The following is a 25,551-nucleotide window of genomic DNA, read 5'->3' on the forward strand; positions in this document are numbered from 1 at the left end:
AAAAAAAAAAAAAAAAAAAAAAAAGCTACATAAAAGTTAGGTGGTGGTGGTATTTAAACAGTACCTTCATTAAAGCTTTAGTACCTTTGTTCTGTGGAGGAAAATAATCACCTCTTTCATCAACTTTAGTTTTTCCCCCTACAGCTACAGGATTTTTTATCTAAGCATTTTTTATCAAGTCAGGATCTAACTTTGACTTGAGTCAAATTTGCCGTGAAGGGTTTGTATTGCTGAAATCATCTTCAGCACGATACTGGAATTGTACTGCTTCAGATGCAATTATTGTTGGCTCATATCACAGAGGAAACTGGGGTTCAGGGAACGTGTGTTCCCCTCACTGTATGTCCAGCCCTACACTAGTGAAACCAGTTGATGTTTTGCCACTGGCTTCTATGAGATCAGGAGCAAGATAAGAGTCCCACTTGGGGAAGTGATATTAGCAGTCAGAAGACTTGCCGAAGTTACGCCTTTGCTCCTGTTTCTTCTTAGGGGAGGGGTTTAGAGAGGAGTCCCTGTTGAAGCTCACCAAATTCTGTAGGTATTTTAAAATAAAGAAAATCCTGATGAACAAGGAAATAATATAAAACTGTTCTCTGCAAAGCTGAAAGTCTCCTTTATAGTGCTTTGTGTTTAGAGTTAACAAGGCAAAACTGCATACACCCAACTGACTCAACTTGGACAGTGCCTGAAATGGGCCGCCTTCCTATTCCACATGACATTCCCAGCACTCTGCTACAATGGTTCTAGGCAGCAGAAGTCATCTGAAGTCCAAAGATGTGAGGTGGCTTCCTGGTCATGGGAGAGGCCATTATAGGTAGTAACATAGAAAAAGGGTCTCCCCGGCCTAGAGGAAAAGTTGAGGTTGGGCACTCGTCCGGCAAAAGGGAGGAGGGGCATGAGGGCGACACACGAGACTGTCGTGGATAAGCAGACAAAGGCTTAGGGTTGACTGGGTGGAAAGAGCAAGGCCCAGGCCTGAACAAATTTCTCATTTGTCCTTCACTATGTCAAGCTTCACTTCTGTAAGCCTCAGACTCTCTTGTGGCTAATGGGGTGTTCTGTAGTGCCCTTCTAGTTCATGTCCTACGCAGGACACTGTTGTGTACTGGAGTGCATTGTAATACCCAACAGCTGTTCACGCTAGAACCTCACATTTATGCAATCGCCTGTACTGGTGGTCTCCCTCTCTCTAATGGGGGAAGGGCTGTTCAGGGGAAGCAAAAGTGTTTTTTGACAGAGCAAACTGAGAATCTCAAATATTTTCCACTCTACAAGGCAAAAAGTAACACACACTAGGTTTCTCCTTTGGTATGAAAATTGGGCCAGGCTGTTGTTGCCTTCAAATGACTGTAGCTGCCCATTACAAACACACTCTACCCTGCGCTCTTCTATTTGCTCACACCATTCCGATCTAGAATGTTTGAAGTATATGTCACTTTCACAGTAATGCAGTCCTGTAGAAAGCGCCTTCTCCTTCCCAACTCTAACTGCATTCTAAAGGCTTTATCACAACACACTCCACAGTAACACAGAGCAAAGGAGAGAATTACCCATTAATTTACACAGAGATTTAGCTACTTCAGCTGAGTTGAAGATTCTCCTGCGCTATAAAATGAATAGAATAAAAAAGCAAAAGCAGTTTACCTTTCTGAAAAGCACAGCATGTCCCAGGATTACAGTCATGTTGATTTTCACAAATTGTGCCAGTCTTGCCTTTTGAAGCAGCTTCCACACATTCACCCCAGACACAAAGCTGGTCTCCACAGCATTCAATGTCTCGGGAACAAGGCTTAGAAGAAGGGGGGAAAAAATCACTGCAACAAAATTATCTTTTTAGCACCAGCATTGAACTCAGCACTGACGCACACAGCAACCACTGGTAAGGATAAGCACAGAGGTAGGGCCCAGATCCTGCAAGCAGCTCTCCGTGTGTTTTCAACTTTAAGTATGTGACTAATCCCACTGGTTGAAACAGGACTACTCATGTGTTTAACCTTAACTGCAAAGGGGAAACTAGATCCCAGAGAGATCTGAATCACTTTAAAGCAGAGCTGCACCCTCTCGCTGGTAATCAAGTGGTTTAAAAGAAAGGACCAACTTCCACCCAAAGGAGGGAAGAGAGAAGCAAAGTCTCTGGAGAAAGATAGTACATTGGGAAAGCTGTTGTCCTAGGAACTAATGGTACATACCTCGGAAGACAACCCTATATGCACCGTGTATCTTTTATATTGATATATTATTTGATTACTCACAGGTTCCTTGTAGTAAAGGAATATGAATGAAAAATACGTCTGGATATGGAGATTAAAAACATTAATGAAAAGACTCTATTTGACTCTTAGCCGATTTTTAAGCACAAGGAGCACTACCTCCTCGCAGGGCTGTCAATGCTAGAAGATAACCTACTATTGCTACCAGCTGAGGGAGTTAATCCTTTAGCTCAAATGGCAGAGGTTTGCTCTGAAGTTCCCAGATTCAAACACGTAATGACCCATGTGGGAGGGAGTTACACAAAGAAATAATTGAGCATGTTCATGTAGGTGTATGGGCGCAATGTGCAACTTGTCATTTTTATCATGTTAGGCAGCAAAGTCACAATAATTCTTTTCTGTAAGTGTCTAAACTCTAGCTGAAGTGAACAGGAGTTGGATTGAATCCTAAACCACCAGTGAATAGAATCCTTATAACAGACACAAGAATATGCAGAGCAAGAAAAAGCATTCTGTGTATGCATATTCAGTGTTTGCTGATGTGACCCCCCCAACAGAACTTAACCAATAGATCTATATCAGTTTTGGTCTATGGCCATTAACAATGGTTCTTTATGTGGTGAGACAGTTTTTGAAGACCACACAAGAATTTGGTACACTTACTGCATGTTGGGTTTTACAAAGCTGACATAGGTATTCGAAACTGGAGAACTGGCAATATTTCCCTGTCTCACAATCCTCATCAATGATGCACTCCTAGAGAAAGGAATTGAAAACCACTTGATTAAATAATTGGACTTGCTACTGCTGTTTAACAGACATCACCACTTCTTTGTAAAATACTAGAAGGTCTTAGAAACCTAGAAATGCTTTCATCTCTCTTATACAAGGACTGACACCCACATTTGCATTGGTTAACTGGAAACCATCCTCCACTCCAGATGGCTAGCATGCTGTAACAGGAGAACACTGTGTTACCCTGGCATATTTATACATTGTTGAAAACTATGCAAAAGAGAAGCTTTCAGACAGGCTCAACTAGCTCTTCTCCCTCAAAGTACTGGCAGGGAAGATGGGGAGGGGGCGGGTGTCTCAGCTTCTTATAAAAGGATTAATATCACTGCACCTAGTAACATTAATTCATTTCTTGTTCTGCTCTTCTGGGCATTCCAGGTAAAGAAAACTGAAGACATTTTCCTCAATATGAGGGAACAGATTCAGGGCCCAACGGTGAATGGAGGTGGAGACAGATGGAAGCGAGGCCACACCACAGCAGCAGCCCTAGGAGCAATGTTTGAGGACTGTGTGTGGGAGACAGTGCTGTAGCAGCTTCCTAGTCCTGTAAAAGGATGCAGCACACACTCAACTCCAGGCCAGCCACCAGCTCCACACTGCCTCCCCATGGCCCCATTTGGTAGGTTAATGCTGCTGGTTTCTAATCCCCCATAGAACTGTACCTGGCCCCTGCAGGCATGCGACAGTGGGGCTTGAAGGGGGAGAGAAGGCTCTTTTTGCCTTCTCCCTCCCCTTGTGCAGGGCCAGGCACAACCTCTCTCTTGAATATGCTGTCGCACAACTATGACCTCAGCCAAGCTCTCCTGCATTATGTTAGTGTTTCTATCAGAAAAGCATGTCTACGCTGCCAAAGTACAGCATTCTTTATAGTACTGGCAATCTTAAAAATGATGGAAGCATTTAGCAGCACTAAACTAAGCTTGTATCACAGAGAAGAATGGCACAGTTTTCTTCCCTGTTAATAACCGCATGCTTGCCTTCCTTTCCTTGGGATCATGGGATGCTCAGTGCTCAAGGATGTGAGTAAATGTACACAGATAAGCAGTCCCCCTGAGGTCAGCAGGAATAGTCACATGCTTAAGATTAGGCTCATTCAGCCTAGAAAGAGGTAAAACAGCTGGTCAGAAATCCACACCACTTCCCATGGAAAATTCTGACAACTCGACTTCAGAATCTCCAGTCCAGCTTGGTCTAATGGGGGACGGGGAGGGGCAGAATACACTGGGTAGGTGCATCTGCTCTTGTTTTCCAGGAGCGTCTGGCTCATGTGGTGGAGGAGAGTCTTGTATTTAATTACAACTGACACAGTTTTTCATCTTTCAAATCAAACGGTAAATCTTGTTTTATAAAACTAGCTTCCTCCAGGCTGGCAGCAACATGGACAACTGAAGATTAAAAGGTAGCACAACTCCTCTACAATGTAATCTGTCCTATATCATTTGGTACTTAAACTCTAATAGCAAGAGTCTCATTTGTTATTTATCAGTGTCAAAGCAGATATCTGTCCAGAGACCCCTATGTTCTCCCAGGAGATTGATTGTTACTGGATGAAGTTGAATCTGGAGTAGGCAGGCTGTCAGATGCAGCTTTCATTCCTAGCTGCTACTTAACGTTTCTTCTGAATTAGTTCAGATGCTTTCTCTCCACAGTCTCTCTGTTGCACCCCTCTCACAAGCAGAGTGATGCACTTAAATGGTGGCATAATCTGTGGATGCATATGGGCTCTAACACTAATCCAATTAGTGCAGCAAGATGCTGTCATCCAGATCAGCCATAATTATTTGGGAGAGTGATTGTACTGTGAAATAACCATGGCTAACTAAGCATTATGGTCACAGGCTCCACTGCATTCCTGGTAACAGCCACCACGCTGCAGTGTATCAAATAGGCTGAGTGGCATGGCAAGTAATGTTGCCCATTCAACTATCCATCTCAGCAATATGAGATGGCTTTCAAATAGTTTGGTAACTCCAGTATCCACAGGATACAGCCCAAGAGCAAAATACAGCCCAGGGCACAACTGATTTTAAAGTCAATGATGTAACAGCAGGATAGAATTTAGCCCAGGGGTTGTAGTTAACTGGAGGTCTTAAGTTTTCTCAAAAAAAAAAAAAAAAAAAAAACTGTTTCAAATCTGGACTGCTATGCATAACCATGGATGCCTTTACAGCTTCATTTTTCCGTTATGTCAGTTGTCCCCCGGCTTTTTTTTTTTTTTTAATCTGTGCCTCCACATAATGGGGAGGGTTGAAATCAAAACATTTATGGATTGGTTGAGGTTTTGCAGCTTCCCCAGTTAGCAGCAGCTTCTCCTCCTCACCAGCCACACAGCAGCACAGCGTTGTGCTCTCTAGCCAGTTTCCTACCTTGGCTTTGTCTGCAGCTTCCACAAGTGAGCTTGTGGCTAAGCCACAGAATAATATATCCTTTCAGCCATAGCCCTTAGGTTCTCGGGCAGATAATCTGACCAGTCATCTCCCAGAGAGTGGAAACCTTGCCACAATTGTTTTAAGATTACGGAATAACTTCATTCAGCTTTGCAGCAGCTTCTTCCTAGATTTAAAATCACAACTCTCCACCTATCTTACTATCTCCATTTCTTTAATGTAATGACCCCACTGACATTTTTTCATTCTTGCTGTCATCCATTAGTTTCTTCTTTTAAATTTCCACTCATTATGGGAATTTCCCTTCCACTCATAACAAAAAACAAAAACAAAAAAAACCCACCACCCTGTTTTCTTCTCCCCCCTTAATCTGTGTATTTTTCCAACTACTCTCGCTTATCTTATGTTCATGAAGGAGAGTTATTCTGGTTTCTGAACACAGCACTTTCGTTTCATTACCACCATCAGTTCTTCTGTTTCCCCCTGGCCTGCATCTGCACCTACTGAAGCCTCTCTATGGGATGGAAACCAATCTAGCAGCTTCCCCATCATGTGGAGAGGCTTCCCTCCCAACCATTTCTGTGGGTGCTACACCATGACAATGCAGCAACTGAGCACATGGCCAGCGACATGGTCTGCAGGTAGCCATTTTTTCATGGAGAGGTGTGTAAGGGGAGAAGAGAACTCCCACAGGGACTGGAATCCTGTGACTGCCCCTTGAACCAAGTACAGTTCTCAAGTCAAGTCTCTCATTCCATTCACTTCATTCACTCTTACCACTAATTCATTGCTGGCGCCGTACTCCACACCACCACTCTTCCCCCCAAGTCTTATAATTGCCCTTAATGCAAAACCCTGCACCACAGATACATACATGTATAAATACAGAACAGTTTGTTTTCTTAGGACAACACCCGCAACAACTTGGGATACAAAACCCTTCTAAACTCCAGCACAAGCAGCTGTTTTCACACACGGGGCTGAATTCTAAAAAAGCATCTACTTTCTTTAGGGAAACTTGCTCAGCTAATGTTTTGGGGAAATTTCTGTTTTCTGTCAGGGAATCCATGGGGGGCGTGGAAATAGCCTCCAGCATCCGGCACAGCTTCTTTGCAGCTGAGGTATTTAAAGCTGCAGGTCTTTTTGAAGCCCATTACTACGACTGCTACTATTTAAAAAAAATAGATAAATGCAGCAACAAGACACACACTCATCTCAATAGTATGATTTACAGCTACCCAAGGAAAAAATGCAGAGTACAGAGCAGGGTGCAGATGTATTGTGGCACACTAATGGTGCCTGTAATCTTGCAGGTTGCACAACACCCTCATACCCTTTGAAGCCAGTGCCATGGAGGGTGGAAGGCGCTGAGCACTTCCCCTGAGGGCTCTAGTGCATAAAGTTATACCCTGTGTAGTCTACTGCCATGCCAAGAAACAACTAAAATCTATGAAAATTAGTGAGTTAGGACCTGGCCCAAAGCCCACTGAAAACAACGGCACTTCTTCCACTGACTTCACTCTGATTTGGATTTCAGGCCCTTAAGATGGAGATGCTGCCTGGAATGCCAATTCTCCTGAGCAGCAGATTTAAACAAAGCTACTGCCTTGTTGGCCTAACATTTTATATTTAAATTCAAAGATTAACCATTTTTATTATTCCTCGTGATAGGGAGATCTAAAACGTGTATGACAGAGAAAGAAATGGAATAGTCACTCTTATGGATGAGACTTTGTAGGAAATGAAAACTTAAAGACAGGTGTGATAGGTTTGAGAATGTTAATTCTGCTTCTCTTCCACATTTTTCTTCAAATATAACAATACAGTCTTTACCTTACACCCAATAATCATATCTTTTTATAGAAGGTTCCCAAGATGTTTTACAAACCGGATGCACACACTGATATACTATGGGGCAGCCATTTCAGGCAGGGAACACATCACTGTTCTGGGCTAACAACATTACACAATAAGTTTGAGAGGGAGAATTAAAGAGAATTTCTCTAACTGGAATACAAAGGAGAACTGTATGTCACTACAGCTAATCTATTCTCTTATGGAAATATATTTTAACTCGAATTCTTCATCTTGTTTTTGGTATCTCAATATGTAAGTGCTTTTAACATACTCTTACATTAGTGATATGTTATAGTATTGTGATGCCATGCTTATCTTTGCGTTGCATATTTTCTTTTAAATTATCTGTATCTTAAAAAACAAGCAAACAAACCAACCCACTAGTCCTCACTAGATTAGACTGGAAAATATTTTACATGGCTTTGGCTGTTATCAGCTGCTCTAGCCAGTAATCCCAGGGAAGGAAATTTAGCAACTTTAGACCATCACCGTCAAAAAAACCACACAGAGTGGTAAAGTTCTGAAAGCTAGTTCCTAAAAGATGAACGCTTAGTATAACTAAATTGTTGCTACTCAAATAAATCTTCAGCAAATATTCATTAGCTTGAGACAGACGTTGGTAAAGGGTTTTCTTTGACTTGTTAAGTAAAGCTCCTTGGCTCAGAAGACAAGGATGCAAAGAGAAAGGGAGAGGGGTTGATAAGATTTCCATCGGACTAACATTTATTGGAATGTTTTGACCCACAGACCCCTTGGGGCCAATGGGAGAGGACACGGGGGGGAGGCATCCAGGGTTTTACAGGGATCCCCTGGGTTAGATAGATGCATAATAGTTCACTGAAGGGTGGCACAGGAGATCTCTACCGAGAGCCAATAGCCCACTGTCAGCATAATAACTGCGCCATGTGTGTGCGGATAATATTTAAGGAGCCATAACTATATGAAAAATTATGTTCTTACGGTCTAGAAGTTAAGGCAGGTCACCAGAAGGTGACGTACCTTGGACATATTCCTTTCAGGGAGGAGGTAACAGACGTTCATCTCCCCGTCTGGCCACATGTGCAGTGTATGTCTCACAATGGATACCTATCTGCATACAATGCCAGAGGCCAGTTGAAAGATTGCAAAATCTAAAAGAAAAAAAAAATCTACGGGAAGAAACAAAACAGCATGCGGTGTACTGTTTATGAATGGAGACAAAAGATAAGACTACTAGATGTTGGGCAACACAGGGCATCCTTCACCAAGGACCAAGCTAAGAGCATGTCTGTCTTATGTCTTACGGTCATAGCCAGCCTGACTGTACATGCTGCAAGGACTTGAGGTAAGTAACATTTTACAAGACACAAGAGTATCTTGTTAATTAAGTCTAGGCACTAAAATGTGTGTTATGATTTTGCTTTTATATGTTACCATTTGTTTCCAATACTTCTATTTGCTACTCCTCGAATCTCTGTGCTTTGTTAAATAACCTTATACTTGATTTCACGATACCTATATCTAAGTTGTGTGTGTTAAGCAAAGCCGTGATCTGATGTGTAACTGGTATGCTGGGGTGTACTGCTTCTCTGGAAGCAGCAAATCTGTGAATACTGCAAATGGACCAGCGACTGGAGACTCCAGGGAGCTGCTCAGAGGCCTTGACAGTTGGGATGTGCTTAAAGAGTGACAATGGGGCCTGCAAGGCCTAATGGGGAGCATTTATGTGGCCCATGGCCAGTGGAGCTGGGGGGGTTGAACCCTGGCAAGCACAGACAAGGCTGTCTCACATTAAGGGTAGGTGGCAGTGGGGTGCCTCAAAGATCTGCGTACCCATGGGAAGAGCCACAAGAAAAAATGTGGCAGCATGGAACAGAAAAACCTCCAGTATGGGAGGCCATCAAAATATTCAGCTGTGATGGAATGAAGCCTAGGGCCTGTTCTTGCTCCCCATGAAGTCTGTAAGTGCTCTGCTATTGAGATGACTTGGAGCACAATCGGGACCCAAGTCTGCGTCTCTTTTTTTTCTCCCTATTTAAAAGGAATACCACGGGTTACATAATCAATTCAACTGAGCATCTTTTGAAATTCTCAGCAGCCACCACAGGACAGCAATGTATTTTGTTTAATATTAGGATTGACTATCCAGGCATCGATCACAATGACAAAACATTATTCAAAGCTTCATCCAGCTGATCTGAAGTGATCACTCCTGGTTTTCCATGAATTTAGGACTGAAAAGTCATACAATAGAGGATGGAATGCTGTCTCTGTTGAAATCAGTCAGACTTTTGCTGGGACGAATACACCCCTGCTCTATGTATGAAAAAAATCTGCGCAAATCATAGAAAATGTAGCACTGATTCCCTGCAGCAACAGCACTGGAAATGTCCAGTGTCTACTACAGCTTCCAAAAGGTCTAAAAATGCTACTACACAGATGTACCTCCCTGCACACTTAAGAGTCCTGATATGAAGAAAATTACTTTTCAAAATTTGTGAACTATGAATAAAACCTAGTGACAGTTTATGGATCCCTTCCAACCAATTCCAGGACACACTAAACTAAAGAATGTTTGTGGCAAGCTGCTAATCATGCCAGCCATGGCTGATGTGCCCAAGCCAAACGGCTTGTTAGTTCACATTCAATTGCAATTTACTAGCAATGAATACTTTAAAGTGTTAATATTAATTTTTTTATTCATACCAATATTTACAATTCATTTTTTAAAATCAACATAAACCACTGCACAAAGAGCTGGGTTTAAACGCTTTTCTATTACTGGGGCAGGTGGTAAACGCTGCTGGGTAGTGAGGAAAAAGCCATAAAACTTTTATATACTATGTGTACATTAATACTAAAATTACAAAATGACAGAAATACACTGGGAGGAATGTTGTTTTAAAGGGAAATTACTACCATACCTTGCACTGTAGTAATTTTCCAGTTCCTGAGCTCTTGGTTGTCTAGACAGTAACTTTTCTTTTTCTGTGAGCACATATATTGTTAATGAGGAGATATAAATTAATCCGGCTGGAAGAAACTCAGGGCCCTTGTAATAGTTTCCAGCAGGGCAAAGCTTGTCGGCACTTCACTGCCAAGCACATACCACTATCGTAAAAGCAAGGGACTGGAACTGGGCTAGTGTGAAAGTCACACATTATCTTTGAGATCTGACATTGCTAAATATGCTGCAGACTGCGGCACAGCCGATGAACTGGTGCTGTACAGACACATTTGCGGATGTTTTACAACGTGGCAATAGGATTTCAAGTTCTGAAATCAGCCTCACTTAATCAAAAGGAAATAAATGAGAGAATGTATCTTACTCTTTGGGGTTGTTTTGCCTCTGACGTTTTAGTACCATTCTTTTATTTCCTTGTAACAGAACTTAAATTTTCACTGGGGAAACATTATGTTTGCTAGCACTTAATGTGTATAAACCATTCTGAACGTGAATCAGTATAGTGGCTACTTCCTGTGTCTATTGAAAGACAGTAAAATAACAGTACCTAGTGTGCGTAAGAGTGAGCATGTTTGAACGTGTAACACCTAGTATACAATACCAGCAACCTCAAGTGTTCAAGATCCTTAAGGTACGAAATTGGCTTAAAACATGATTTAAAAAAAAAAGTTTACACTTTTAGGTTATTTTTATTTGCCTTCTGGTTTCTGAGATTTTTAAAGTACATTTAGGTCATGGTTCCAAAAGTTTCTTCAGAACCCCAAGAAATACAAACACTTAAAATGAATAAATCTGAGATTCTCATGCAACCAAAAGGACTCCATGAGCTAAAACAAAGAAGGAAAAAAAACCCACATATTCTGAGCTTGGCCACAATAAATCTTCGGTGTATGCTCCTGATGTTGGTATAGACAGACCATTTGGAACATAATTTTGAAATTAAGTATTTAATTTCTTTGGGATATTCATCATAACTCTTAGGAAGAGGAAAGATCAGAGATGTACAGAGTAGGTCAAGTCATGCCACTAGAAGAGGAGGACGTGGTCTGCTGTCTTCCCCAATTTTATCTTTTTTGCATGGCATTAATGATACTCCTGAAAGGAGCTCAATGGAGAAGTTGAAACTGACGGTAGCTCCACACAGATCTCTAGGAAAATGCCCTTTGATATCCTGAAATTCTGCCTCACTTCTGGTCATCCTTTCCCATCGATCAGGGCTGGTTTCTCAAGCCCTCCATAGAGTTAAGCTGCTCCAGGCAAATTTTATCTACAATCAGTAGTTCAATTTTAGCCTCCTCCCGCTTTACTGAAATGGCTCAGCAGTGTGGCAGCTGGCTCCTAAAGTAAACTGGAGGCTTGATTCCAGGTACAACAGTGCTTGGACTGCGGTGCACCACTTCGTTCACTCCCTGCCAACGGACAGCAGCCAGTTGGTGCTGACTTGCACGCGGTACTGACTTTCAGAAGACAGCTGCATCATAGAATGCGAGCAGCAGAACCATGGAAATTCACTTATGTGACCCCCAAGCCCCAGATTTCCAGTAGGTATCCCACAGTGTACCCTCAGAAAAATCCCAGAATGCACAGAGCACAGCAGTAGGACAAAGCACCATGGGATGCCTGCCCAGAATGCTTTCTGAAACGAATTAGTGCCATGTGTATGCCTTGATTCAAGGGAAGTAGGCAAAAGCTGGCTGTGTGGGTACAATTATTTCAGAATAGTTATTCCCCAATTGTTAGTGCACCTAATTTTCAAAAAAACAAACAAAAAAACCCCATCATGTAGACAAGGTCTAAGAAGAAAGGTTTCTGAAAGAACAAGGAGAAGGTGTGTCACTACGAAGAAGATCCCTAATGACAATGAAAGAGAAGGTGAGCAAAAAGGACAGATAAAAATGGGAATCAAGAAGGAAACTACACTGTAAGCAAATAGCTGGTCACAGAGAATGTATTTTGATGTGGGTTGTGGCAGGATCTTCCATTCCTCTGCCATTAAATGCATAGATTCAAGGGGTGCAAGTCTAATTTATTCCCACACCAAACAAAGCAAACAAAGAAGACAAACTGGCGTGAGGCCTGGGGCCAGCTAGCCCTGCTCAATTATCAGATCCAGTTGAGAAAGTAACTAGTAAGTGATTATAAAATCCAGCAAGTGGCTCAGGTGAGGGAATTCCAGGGAGAAGCTGCAGAAACAGGCTGTCTCCTACAGTAGTCCTTGAGGAAGGAAGACTCCTGATGCTAAGCCTGGGTGTCATGGCTAGGTAGAAAGCCCCACCCTGAAGTTTTGTTTCCTGTTGTGAGTTTGCCGTGATTTGGACAATAAATGGAGCCCAGAACCAAGAGCTGGTAATTCCCTAATCTGGGGAGAAAGCCAGTGACTAGACAAAGAATAAGGGAATGGACATCCTGCTTTATAAAAGATGCACACAACTCTCACACATCTTAGGAGATCCCACTGTACACAGTTCCAAATGTAGGCCACTATGCATGCTTTGACACCAGAACAATCAGCAGGAATGTAATTCTGCAGGAGGAGGAACAGGTGGTAGCCTGAAGGTTCTTACCATTTTTTTTTTGGGGGGGGGGGGAGTTATATTTGGGAGGAGAGGGGTAGTGGGAAGTCAGACAAGAAACTCTTCCCTTTGGCTGCTCTGATAATCCTAACACAAGCCCTGGGCCAGTGCCACAGAACTTTTGGGGTCATGAGCCTGAAAAGATTTGTTGCAGACGACTGGAGTCTCTGTGGCAAGCAAATTTGCAACAAGGAATTTTTTAATCAATAGATTTGCAAGCCAGAATTGGTAGCTTGGGTGATTAGTGTTTTACTTTAGGGGTAAACATATTCAGAAAGCTCTCTTACATTCTCTTTGCCTACACTTAACTATCACTTATTTTTAATTGTAAGAGAAGTAGGGGGAGCAATATTGATGCATTCACATTTATAAAGAAAATACTATAAAATACTACAAAAGAATGGAAAATTGGACTAACTGTTGGTCTACTAATAGGAGAAGAACAAAAGAGTGGGTTTTTGTTTTTTTATTCAGAAGTGACATGCCCACAACCTTTGGTCTAAAAAGATCTAAATATCTGCAGAAGTATTAACACTAACTCTTTATACAAACTTTTGTGGAAAAAATTTCCAAGGTCCTTTCTTATAAAGCTGTAAAGTGACAAAAATGTGAATACTTGGAATTATAGATTCCATGTCCATGGACAGCATCACCCTTCTGCAACTGTTTTGCCAAGCATGAACTAAATTTTAAGGCAAGTTTGGTTTCTCTGTTGTTGCAGACTTCATACAAAATTTCCATGATTCATCATTGACCAGTGGTGATTTTGAAACCACATCAAAAAAGATTCAAAGTAACCTTATACAGCAGGGATGTGATGCAGCTGTGAAAAAAAATTACTTTTGAGAGTGTTTCTCGACTTGGTCTAAGTAAATTCACCTGGCTAAAATTCCCTGATCATTGTAATCACTGAAGTGAATGTAACACAATGAGATTGAAAGGATATGGGAATTGGTTCAAACTCCCAGTTCTTGCAAAAAGACATTGACTTCCTCTCCATTTCCTTATAGAACCTATTTAAACCAAAATCTTATACACTTCATCCCTATGCAGCTCACATTTTCTGTAGCCTTCTTTCTTCATGTGCTTGCTTGCGTTTCCCTGGGTGTTAGCCAAAGGCATTAACGCCACCAACACCAAAAAAAAAAAAAATTCAAAACGAAAGGTTAAAGATTCAACAGCAACAGACGTATATCACCAGATTGTGCCTAGCCCTAATATGCATGTGAAGGGTAGCTAAGATTTGCCAATAGAGCTGGGAAAAGTTTCTGGCTTTTCTTTTCTTTTTTTCCCCCCCAAAAATGTAGAGGCCCAACACATCACAAATATCTGTTGAATTTGCCACTTACTTAAAAGCCAGTTACTAGCACAGCTTTACTTGCCACTTTTCTGCATGCATCTTGGCTTGGGCACGAAAGGGAGTGGAGAGGACAGAGCAGGGGCTGTGTACTTTCCCTACTGCCAACAGGTGTGACAGTGGCAGAGACAGTGCAGGGCAAGAGAGAGCAAGATGGAAATTGTGAGTCCCAGCTCCTTCTCACGGCTCCTCCTGGGCAGCACAGATTCACACTTCCTTATACTCAGGGCTAGGCACAAAGACTCAATCGAGGCCATAATGTGAAAATAAAGACACACATAAAAAGTGGAGCCTCTAAAAACCAAAGTCCTGGTAAAACCACCCATTTTTAAGCAGTGTTAAATTACAGCCTTTGAGCACTGTGTACAGTTACCAGACCGAGCACAACTGATGCCAGTTACCCATGCTTATAAATACAAGCCGCTGATAGGCCTTTGGCTGTGTCTACACTACAGAATTCTGCTAGGTATGATCCCTGACTGACAGCTGTGCTGGCTGAAACCCCTACCATAGGCACAATTATACTGGCAAAGCTGAACTGGTATCAGTATTGCTTGTTTAGTGTGGGCAGGGGCTGGTTTCGCTATACCACTTTAAAATCACGGCTTTGCCGGCATAGTTGTGTGTGGTATACCGGTAAAGCATTCCTGGTGTAGACACAGCCTTGTTCTTATCTTGCACCAATCTCACAGGACTGCAAGGACAGAATCTGCCCCTGAGTATTTAGAGAACTTCTTGGCCTACTCAAGGTTGCATTAGTGCCAACGGAAGGAACAGCAGTTGTAGTTTTTCAGTATCCTTGTGCTAATCAATTAAATGACACGGAAGGAAGGGTCCACATGTTTTTCTAAAAGCTATGCTCTAGGAATTGTTTGGGGGAAGTTCTGTGGCATGTGTGATACAGGACATCAGACTAGATGATCACAGTCATTACTTTGGGCCTTGGAATCTATGAATCTGAAAAGTTCATACGTGACAAGCATCTCTTGGGAATGCACAAGCTATTACGAAGTTTAGCTCATTTGTAACAGGCTGAATTTTTGCAAATCATGGAGTATCAGAACACCCAAATGTTTCATCAGTCAGCTGCCATTAACTGTATTGCAGCAAAAAAAATCCCAACAAAACCAAAACAAAACGTGGCAAGTATTAAAAAAAAGTGAACATTCGCCATTATGAGTGCCGGGAAGACTTTACATCAAGAAGGTAAGTTATGAGCTTTGCCTTTGATTGTGTGTGAATCAGCTTCTCCAAAGAGTATGGGGAGTCACCCTTTGAAAATGGTGTAATCCCCATCTGAGACACAAGTGTACACAAAGTTATCTACTACTCTTATGCCATTCTGAATCAGACCTATTTCATGCATGCTGTGCTGTCAGAATGTTGATTCCATCTAAAAAAGTTATGGTCTACACTGAAGCATTGTGAGTGGATGGTGTGGGTATGTGTCTAAAGCCGTTGACTTCAGTAGTGTCTTAATGATATGATGGAAATGATGTGGGGAAAAGTGAGACTGCAGTTTCCATGGACTCATAGCTCACTACTGCCCAAAACAAGCAAGCAAATGTAAACAGTGTTGAAACCCGCAGCTGCTTGAGCCTGTCAAAGAGAAAGCTGGCATGGTAAAACGAAGCATGGTGCCTTTTACTGAGAGCTACGGCAGTCCTTATCGTGCTTTGGCTGGAAACCTAGCAACCAAAGGTCAAAGACCACAGCTCATTATCACATTTTCTTTCCTTGAACAACAGTCTTCAGATTTCATGGAAAATGGATGTAGCAGCAATAGGGATATTGCCAATTAAAAAAAGATACAGATTTGTCAAGAGCTCTTAATTTGAGCCAGTGTAAATCTGAAATAACTATTTAAATAAAGTTACAGATACTTTATGCCAATGTAAACAAGAACAGAATTCAGAGATGAAATTTAACAGGAAGTGTCAATGCTTTGATGTTTTTTCTTCAGATAGCTTTTATCCTCTTAGTGTAATGTAAATCTTCCACCATGTAGTTGGAAACCCAGACACAACTGTATTGTACTAGTGAAAAAGCTTAAACTTCCAGAATTTAAGCATATGATAACTGTGGTTGGAATTCTTTTTAAAATGTGGGCCAGATCCTCAGCTGGCATACACTGGTGTAGCTCCATTGCAGTAAAAATATTCCCTCCCTGTGAAGTAAATTTACACCCGACAAAGAGCCATGATTTTTACCTGGACAGTAATCCTTTAACTAAACTTCTAAATATTTAGAAAGATTTGCTTGGCATAAATGACTCCAATACCGCCAAAACTAACAAGTAGTTATTCACATGCAGAAGTGTTTGCATCGTTAATGTTTATATTGAGCTAGATTCCCGTATCAGTTACACCACAATGTAGCATCAAATCAACAGAGGTATTCCCAAATGACAGCCGAAAAGAAAACAGTCCCTGGGAGGGAGTGAGCTGACTAATTTCAGCATTAAATCAGAATTGTGTTGGTAAATCCTATACACCACTTTTAAAATTTACAGGATTCTGATCAATTGAGAAATTAACAGCTCCCAGCTTGTTTGCAATTTTTTTCCCCGCTGGGAGGAGGCATTGTGTAAACATCCCATTCAGCTACTTCCCTGATTGTATTTGTGTTATTTGTACAGGTGAGCTAAATTGTTGTAATGGCATTGACTTCAGTGTAACTACACAGATTCACAACAGCTGAGGATTGGATCTGGTAACCTCTCCTTTATTCCAGATACGGTAGGCCAGATTCTCTTCTGATTTATGCTGGCATATATGAAGAGTAGCTCCACTGAAATCACCAGAGTTACATGCACTGATGTAAAACCAGTGTAAGTGGAGAATTAGATCCTACGGATCAGATTCACTATTGCTCAGCACCTTGTGTAATAATTTACACCTTGTGTTCTGTACCCATTATGGATTGGTGTAAAACTACACAAGGTGCCCGGACAATGGAGAATTGAGCCCAATGTTTACCTTTCTTCCCACCTCAGCTGGGATGTGGCAGAGGTGGGAAGAAAGTTCTGTATTTGTGTGAGAAATGTATGCAAGTTAAATGAAACCCGCTTTGTTCTCCTTCCGATTCAAAGTGTTTGAAATTTCATAGTGATTCAGACACTGCTAGTTATGGTTAGGATTTCCCCCCTACGGAACACACCAGCTATCAGACTGTGCTTTAGGCATTTTAGAAGTAAATAGTAAAACTTTTTTTTCCTAGTTTGCAAGAACTTGGATGAAAGTCAGGCAGGGAGGGAGTTTGCAGAATATTGACTAGAGTAATAAGTAATAACTTGGAGAGCCTACTCTGTGAATCTGCACCACTAGAGCAGTCCTCTAGCTTACCCACCAAAAGCAAGATAGTTTCATGGCATGTAGACAGAATAATCCCCCCTTTATGGAATGCCAGACTTCTCCCTATCTTGACAAAGCAGAACCTCACCAGTTTTTCTGTGTCCAGGCTCATCCACAGCCATCAACAGGGAAAATGATTTGTCCTCTTAATCTTTATCTTACACTCTGTAGAGTTATAACAATGTGTTTGTTACTTACCATTTCACTTTCTTATTGCATTATCTGTTTTGCTGGTGGTGTTTTACATGCTGGGTTTGGAAGGGTGTTGTGTGTAGACTGGATATTTGGGTGAAATGAATCTTTTCCTTCTGCTGTATGGCTTGTTTGGGAAACCTGAATAAACGTTTAACCCAAACTATTCCTGATGCTACTGACATCCTTGTGTCCCATGCTCGCAGAGAGAGCTAGGTCAAGTAATCCATACCACCTTGTGCTGTGATCCTGACAAATCTCACGAGCAAAAACAGTACTGGAATGGCCCAGTATTTGGATGGGAGCCTGCAAAGGATCATGTGTAGAAGGAAGAGGTATTGGCAACTCAGGATAGCATTCTTCTGTCTTAAGCAATGCCCATGTACAGTTTTAGAGGTACTGTATTTCAGGAAACGTTAAAAAATGCAGTCCTATTGACTACTTGTGGTAATTAGAGCACATAGTACTTATTGTAAGATTAAGGTACATTGTATAACCCCAGGGTACTGGGCTAAAGCTAATCTCTGGTCATTACTTTCGGCCCCCCACAAATATTCTACACTTTCGATAGGGTGAAGGAGTCTTCATTTCCTAAAATGGTGTAACTAGCAGTGTAAACTGCTACTGTATTGCACCCCAAATATGGCTATACCTCAGAAGTGACAGAATTTCTAGAAACAGTTTTTGTAAAGTGCATTGGTATCAGTTAGCATGGAAGATATTCTTTGAATCAGTGGTGGGCAACCTGTGGCCTGTCAGGATAATCTGCTGGCGGGCCACGAGACCGTTTGTTTACACTGACCATCCGCAGGTTTAGATCTTCTGTGGCGTAGGTTTCTATAATGATATTAAGCACAAAAATTCTTCCTTGAAAATTTCACCGATCTGGTTTCGATCTTTAAACTTCATGACAGGGAAAGAGAAGAGCTTTGCTTAAATTTTGGCAGTAATACACCCTTTGTTAAATACATTTCACTGTGTCATTCACCAGACTGTCCTGTCTGGTAAATTGTCTGGGGACTTGAAAACAAAAGCAATGGGTATTGTGATGAAATTAGTAAGCTACATATGCTCAACTTTTAGCTTTCAACATCTTATTTTAAAGCTTTTTTACAAGACGTTTCAGTCAAATACAGTGACCTGTTGCAGCACAACGTTCGCTGATTAAGTAGGGGGCACATGCTAAAGAGGTTTTGTGCACTTCAAAAAGAAATAGAATCTTTCAAAGCACAAGACAAAGGCTTGCGATTTCCTGCAATTTATGATGACCCTCTATGTCAGATAGTTTTTCTATGTGATATTACTGGACATTTGAATTCCCTCAACTTGCAGCTCCAACGTCATACAAACGGTGTCAAGAATCTCTTTGAAAGTGTGTACCTTTCAGAGGCATCTTCAAATCTTTCAGATAGACTTAACCAGAAAGATGTTGCACTTTCCCACATTTCGTGTTGTTGCTACAGATGAAACTTCAATGAAAACGATGCAAGAAATCCTAAACAATCTGATGGAAGATTTTAAAATGCAATTTGAGATTTTTAAAATTCCAAAAGATTTGCTTTTATTTGTTCGTGATTCATTTGTTGTCTCCGCTGATGGACCTTGCCCTTCTGAAGCTAAGAACATTCTTGATTCAATTGGTGAAGGTGCCTTTCAATTAGAAATTGTAAGGCTGCAGAGCTCAGATGTCTTGAAGGCAAAATTCAGAGAAGGGGGACTTCGTGATTTCTGGACTCAATATGCTGACAAGATTCAGAATAGCCAGAGTCTAGCAATCTTTTAATGATGTTCGGATCAACGTACCTCTGCAAATCTGTGTTTTCTACTATGAATATTATAAAAAACCATCACCGCAATCGCCTGACAGATGAGCATTTTTACCACTGACCTCCTACAAACCATTCTTCACAAAGCTTGCCAGAGGCCGTCAATGTCACCTCTCCAATTAGAGATTGCCACACACACAGGTAATAATGTTGATTTATAAACTTTGCTAAAGGATAGAAACACTGATATTTATATTGCAATCCATGTCTTTCTTTAATGGCAGCTGAAAGCCCCTCCCTCCCCCCCAGCCTTCTACACAAATGGCTCACCTTTTGTCATTAAATTCTCAAATAGTCCCATGGGTAGATCTAATTGGGAATCACTGCTCTATAAAATTCTGCTTTCTAGTATAATGGGGTGAACAGAACCACAGTGAAGAATTTTTACCTGTTACCGGTATTTCCTGCATCTTGAGTTCACTAGTCTGGAGGTGACAACTTGAACACCGGTTTCAGAGTAACAGCTGAGCTGTAGCTCACGAAAGCTTATGCTCTAATAAATTGGTTAGTCTCTAAGGTGCCACAAGTACTCCTTTTCTTTTTGCAACTTGAACACCCTTTTTCAAGATTGTCTGACAGCAGTAATTAATAAGAATGCAATTTTTTAAAACCTTCTGGACTACTGAACTATGATTCTCCAGACAAAGTTTCCGAACACTCGAATAAGAACACAAGGTTAGATGCATACTCAGTTTCAATCAACCAAATTACTTTCGAAGGCTGAAACTTGGCATGTTTAATATGAAACTGCTATGTAACTCAATAGGTAGGAAGTTCTGGATTGGTGGACCTGAGCTGAAAAAATTCTCTTACTGCACCCTCTGACTCCATCTCTCCATAACTCATGTGTCCAGATAGCAAACTTTCCAGCCACAGAAATAAAGAGCAGGCACTAGAAAAGAACCTTCACAACAGTAAGTATTTGGCAACCAGATGCCATACCTGAAGAAGCAAGGAAACCCCTTTGCTGACAAAAGTACAAAGAAAAATGCCAAGAACAAGACTCCCAGTACTACTTTGAAGAGAGCTCTCCTTAACCTCCCCAGACAGAAGTAATGACCCGTAACATCTACCGAGGACATACAGTCGTTCTCAACAGAGTGTCTACTAATGAGATATGGGAAGACAGGAGGAGAGGAATATTTTCCAGCCAACTGCACTGAAAAAGAAAGTTCTTATGCTCCTGAAGCTCTCTCACACATCCCCGCTGAGAGACTGGCCACCGTTCTACTCTATTTGAATTAAGTGGACTTGCAGTACCAAGATGCATGCTTTATAAAAAAAAAAATGTGGTTTAAAAACGTGCTTGCTAAAAACATTTTTGGTGAAATGACCACACATGCAAAAAACTAGCACTAGAAAGGAAGGATATTAAATTAATGTAACTTAGAGAGTATGAGAGTTTCACAGCTAATCTCCACGTAATGAACGTCTCAGCAGAGCAAATTCTGTTTTTAATTATTTATGCATCACTTAGTCTAGTTTACTACAGCTAAACAAAGGACAAGCAAGCAAGCAGAAAGGGGTAATGTTTTGACCCTGATACGGTACCAGCAGAGTCCTCGTGACTCAAATTGTTTCCTGTACATGAGCTTTTGTTTTTCCAAACTTACATACTAAACACTGTGTCCAGGAAAAATAAATTATACGATGTTTTGACCTCAGTCAGACTTGGTATAAGTGGATGCAAAAAAACAATGACTTCACTGACCATGCACCCACTTACACCAGGCCTGAATTTGGCCCCTCAAAGGGATGCAAGCTCCTTGGATCCAAGCCTGGCATCTATCAATCCTAGCTGAAATCTGAGAAAGGGAATGTTAGCCTGGGAATTTAAATGGCGCCTCTCACCCACACAGCACCTCCCAAGAACTGGAGTTCAGTGCCAGAACTGGCAAGGAGCCCAGTTCCTGTTCTAGGGACTTGAAACAGTCAGATAATCTGATGGCCTCCATGTGAGAATAATATCAACTGAGATATTCTGTCACAGAGTAGTTTGATGCTTTTTGTGATGCAGAGCCAAACCAACGCACAGTCAGAGGTGAAAGAATTTCTCTTTTGTTCTAATATAGATTATAGTGTGCCAAGTGTGTATGGTGCTTAACAGGTGTAAAACAAGACAATGTCCCTGCCCTAAGCAGCTTACAGTCCTCTCTAGTGTTCTCTTTATACAGAAGTAAGGACACCATCAATACTTACAGGATGGGGGACTATCCTGGGAAGCAGTGACTCTTAAAAACGAACTGGGGGCCATGGTGGATAATCAGCTGAACATGAGCTTTCAGTGCAACACTGTGGCCCAAAGAGCTAATGTGATCCTGGGACACATACACAGGGAAATCTCAGATAAGAATGAGAGGTTATTTTACCTCTATATTTGGCACTGTTGCAACCGCTGCTGGAATACTGAGTCCAGTTCTGGTGCCCACAATTCAAGGAAGACGTTGATAATTTGGAGAGGTTCAGTGAAGAGCCACGAGAATGATTAGGGGATTAGAAAAAATTGTGATTGTGCTCTTTGAATCTATACAACTTAGATAAGAGAAGGGCAAAAGAGAAGATGAAGGGGTGACTTGGTTAGAGTCTATAAATATCTACATGGTGAACAAGTATTTAATAATGAGCTTGTCAATCTAGCAGAGAAAGTTATAACATGATCCAATGGCTGGAAGTTGAAGCGAGACAAATTCAGACTGGAAATAACACATACAATTTTAATGGTCAAACTAATTAACCATTGGATCATCTTACCAAAAGTTGTGGGGAATTCTCCATCATTGACCATTTTAAAATCAAGATCAGATATTTTTCTAAAAGATCTGCTCTAGAAATTAATTTTGGGAAAGTTCTATGGCCTGTGTTATACAGGAGGTCAGACTAGATCATAATGGTCCCTTCTGGCCTTTGAATCTATTAATGTTTTGGGGGAAGGGAGAAAGGTTAGTAGGGTGAAAAAACAAGAAGAAGAGAAGAGCACTGTGTGTTCATCATTTGATGCTAGCACTCCCTCCCCAAGCCCTATCATCTACAGGGATATTCTGAGAGTTGCAATACTAACAAATAAGAAAATAACATTTTTCAATTAGTCTAAAATCCCCACGTTTATTATTTGTAATACCATAGCATCTGTGAGCCCTCTCCTTGGAGCAGAAACCCACTGTGCTAGATGCTGCACAAAGTCAGAATAAAAAAAAAAAAAAAGACACTCAAGAGTGTGTACACATTCTATGGGTTTTTAATATCCCTCTTCCTTTACATCCTGGCTGTCAGCATTTATGATCTTATTGGTAACTGTGTGGGCCTCTGAAGGAGACAAATTATAAGAAATTAATCTTAGAAACTTCCAAGTATGATCCAAAATAACTTTTCTATAAATCATATCACAGCTTTAACATTGATATCTCAGCAGAAGAGGAGAAGGGGGATTCATGCACAGGAGAACCGCTCCCTGCCCCAGCTCACCTCTGCTCCGCCTCTTCCCCTGAGCACGCTGCCCCGCTCTGCTTCTCTCCCTCCCAGGCTTGTGCGCCAAACAGCTGATTGGCGCCACAAGTCTGAGAGGCGGGAGAAGCGGCGGCGTGCTCTGGGAGGAGGCAGAGCAGAGGTGAGCTGGGGCGGGGAGGTGCCGCACGGCTCCCCGGGCCAAGGGGAGGGAGGGAGAGAGGGGGCGGCGGGGAGGGCGCAAGTTTCACCTAGAGCGCGAAACATCCTTGCACCGGACCAAGCCATGAACTCAAGCTACGTTCCGGACTGGTAACTATACAGCAGCTGCAGAACGTGTGTGTGTGTGTCAGAGAGAGTGAGAGAGATGTTGTAGCTATAACTGACTGCCTACTATGATTCTTTTTGTATTCACAATAAATGTGACCTTTTTATCCCCTTTAATAAGATCCTGCTGGTTTTTATTTTATTGGTATAACATGACTACTCTCTCCTGTCCTTCTCTTCAGAGTAATTTTGAAACAGAATTCCTCTTTTGGATGTAAGGAGGAAATATTTTTGGGGCTTTTATTATTAAAAATGGCTTCTCTTCAGTGCTCATATCCCATATGATGGGCACAACAAAAATAACTAGACAAGCAGAAAGGATGTAAAAGCTGTTCTGGGATCTGGAATATCAGAAGTAATCCAGTAGCTGATGAACTAGTGGACAGAGTACAGGCGAAGTGGTAAAAGTGCAAAATTAATTGTCGAGAGCATCGTATAAAATTGCACACAATTTTAAACTGTGCCACAACCTCTTATTTATTTTAAACAGGGACTTCTGCTGCCATAGTAACTTTGGACATTACAGAAATGGAAATGAAGAATTACAATAAAAGGCATTTTAAGCTTTTTTATGGTCTCCTAGTTGCTGATATTATGCAATGAAATATATTTCATGTCCTGGAGCTACTGTATTTTAATATTGGTTGGTCACAGTTTTGAAGTGAATCTGTCTGTGGTTACAAGAGGGCAACACTGCTTAAAACTTTCTTCATCAATAAACTGAAAACAATCAAACATACAGATGTCTATACACTTATTAACCTTAATCTAATAAATTCAGATTTCTACACAAGTATGAAATCTTATCAATCATAACTCATCTTTCTCCCACTAATTCCACTTTATTTAATCTGCAAAGAACCAAGAAGGACTCACAGATCTAAGGAGTGACAACTTTAGAAAGTCTAGCCTACAACACACAGTTGTTAAAATGTGAACTGATGCTCCAACTTCCATGCCTGAGATTTTTCAGAAATTGTTCCCTTCTTCTCTTTTCACCCTCTATAAATCACAACCAGCTGTTATATGCATCCACAGAAATCATCTGCCCTGCTATCCTTCTGCTTTCTCTGCATCAGTCACCTTTAAAAAGTCCATTTATTTGGTTAACATTATATGGTTCTGTGTAAATATTTTGTTCACACTCCCAAAATGGTAACTGTACATTGTGAAATCTGCTTGTTCCTGCTGTAAGGCTATTCATTTCCCCCCCATTGCAGTGATTTCCCATACCTTGTTTCTCCATTCCACTAATGCTGGAGTAACCTGTCCTCTTCCAAAATGTGATGAATGGGTCCTTTGCTGAATCAATGTCCTGCTTTGGACTATAACCTAACAGAATCACCATGGGTTACCTTAAATGTTACTATATTCCTTCAAAATTCTATTATTGAAGAATGTTCCCACCATATGCGCAGAAAGGTCCTTATTTCTACATCCTCTCCAGCATTTGGCTTTAAAAAAAACAAACAGCACAAAAAGGTAACCATAGGTTTTTTTAAAAATCCATACTGTCATTTAAATATTTCCCAGAAACTTGGAGCTCTTTTGCACTGACCTCCTCAGCAGTTCCTATTTGAAAAGGCTTCTCTGAGTAGGAGAATGGAGAGAAGAAATGTGCCAATGTATTGTGGCAGAAATGTCTAAAGACCACTAAATACAAGTTTAAAAATCAGGGCACTGGGCATGCAATGGTATCAATTAAGCAATGTCTGCCTAAAGGCCAAATTTTCAAAAGCATTGCCTTTTCTTCACAGTTGTAAACTGTCCACATTTTTAATGATCCACACTTTATGGGGGATGAAAGTGTTTAGTGCAATGACAAATCAAAGTGTGAGAGTGAGGGAAGGTAGTGGTGGGGCGGCAGCGGCGGAAAATGCCTGCATTTTGCACCCATTATTAAATTGCGAGCAAAAACTGGACAGTTAACAGTGCAAGCAATTAGACTCAGTGTAATCAATTCTCACAATTTTATCTTGAGACTCATTCTTAAAGTCCCATCTGCTGGAATCAGGCATTTGCATGAGAACATCAGCTTTCGTTTTTTTTAAAAGTAAGTTTCTATCCCTCATTATTGCAGAGAAAAAGCTTGAAAATGTGAAGGAAGTGTATGCTAAATACTCGCAAACCAAGAGGCAAGTAAAAATAATCCAAATATTTATTGTTTAAAAAACAACTATAAGCTAGTCATGATTTTTTGGGGCATGACTCATGGTTTTTGAATGTTTAAGGTTAGCAATACTGCAGATTTGTATCTGCAGTTTATTTGGGGGAGGGCTATGGGCACAA

General features: G+C 41.1%; 1 protein-coding gene across 1 annotated transcript in view; it reads right to left on the minus strand.

Moving 5' to 3' along the window:
• DKK3 (dickkopf WNT signaling pathway inhibitor 3) overlaps window positions 1-25,551 on the minus strand; it is a 44,289-nt gene that overhangs the window by 5,081 nt on the left and 13,657 nt on the right. Inside the window, exons 5-6 of the mRNA XM_073347609.1 lie at window positions 2,874-2,966; window positions 1,645-1,789 (exon numbers count right to left, since the gene is read on the minus strand). Of these exons, the coding sequence (XP_073203710.1) occupies window positions 1,645-1,789; window positions 2,874-2,966 (238 nt within the window). The remainder of the gene's footprint in view (window positions 1-1,644; window positions 1,790-2,873; window positions 2,967-25,551) is intronic.

Source organism: Lepidochelys kempii, chromosome 6 (assembly GCF_965140265.1).
Source record: "Lepidochelys kempii isolate rLepKem1 chromosome 6, rLepKem1.hap2, whole genome shotgun sequence".
Classification (NCBI taxonomy): Eukaryota; Metazoa; Chordata; order Testudines; family Cheloniidae; genus Lepidochelys; species Lepidochelys kempii.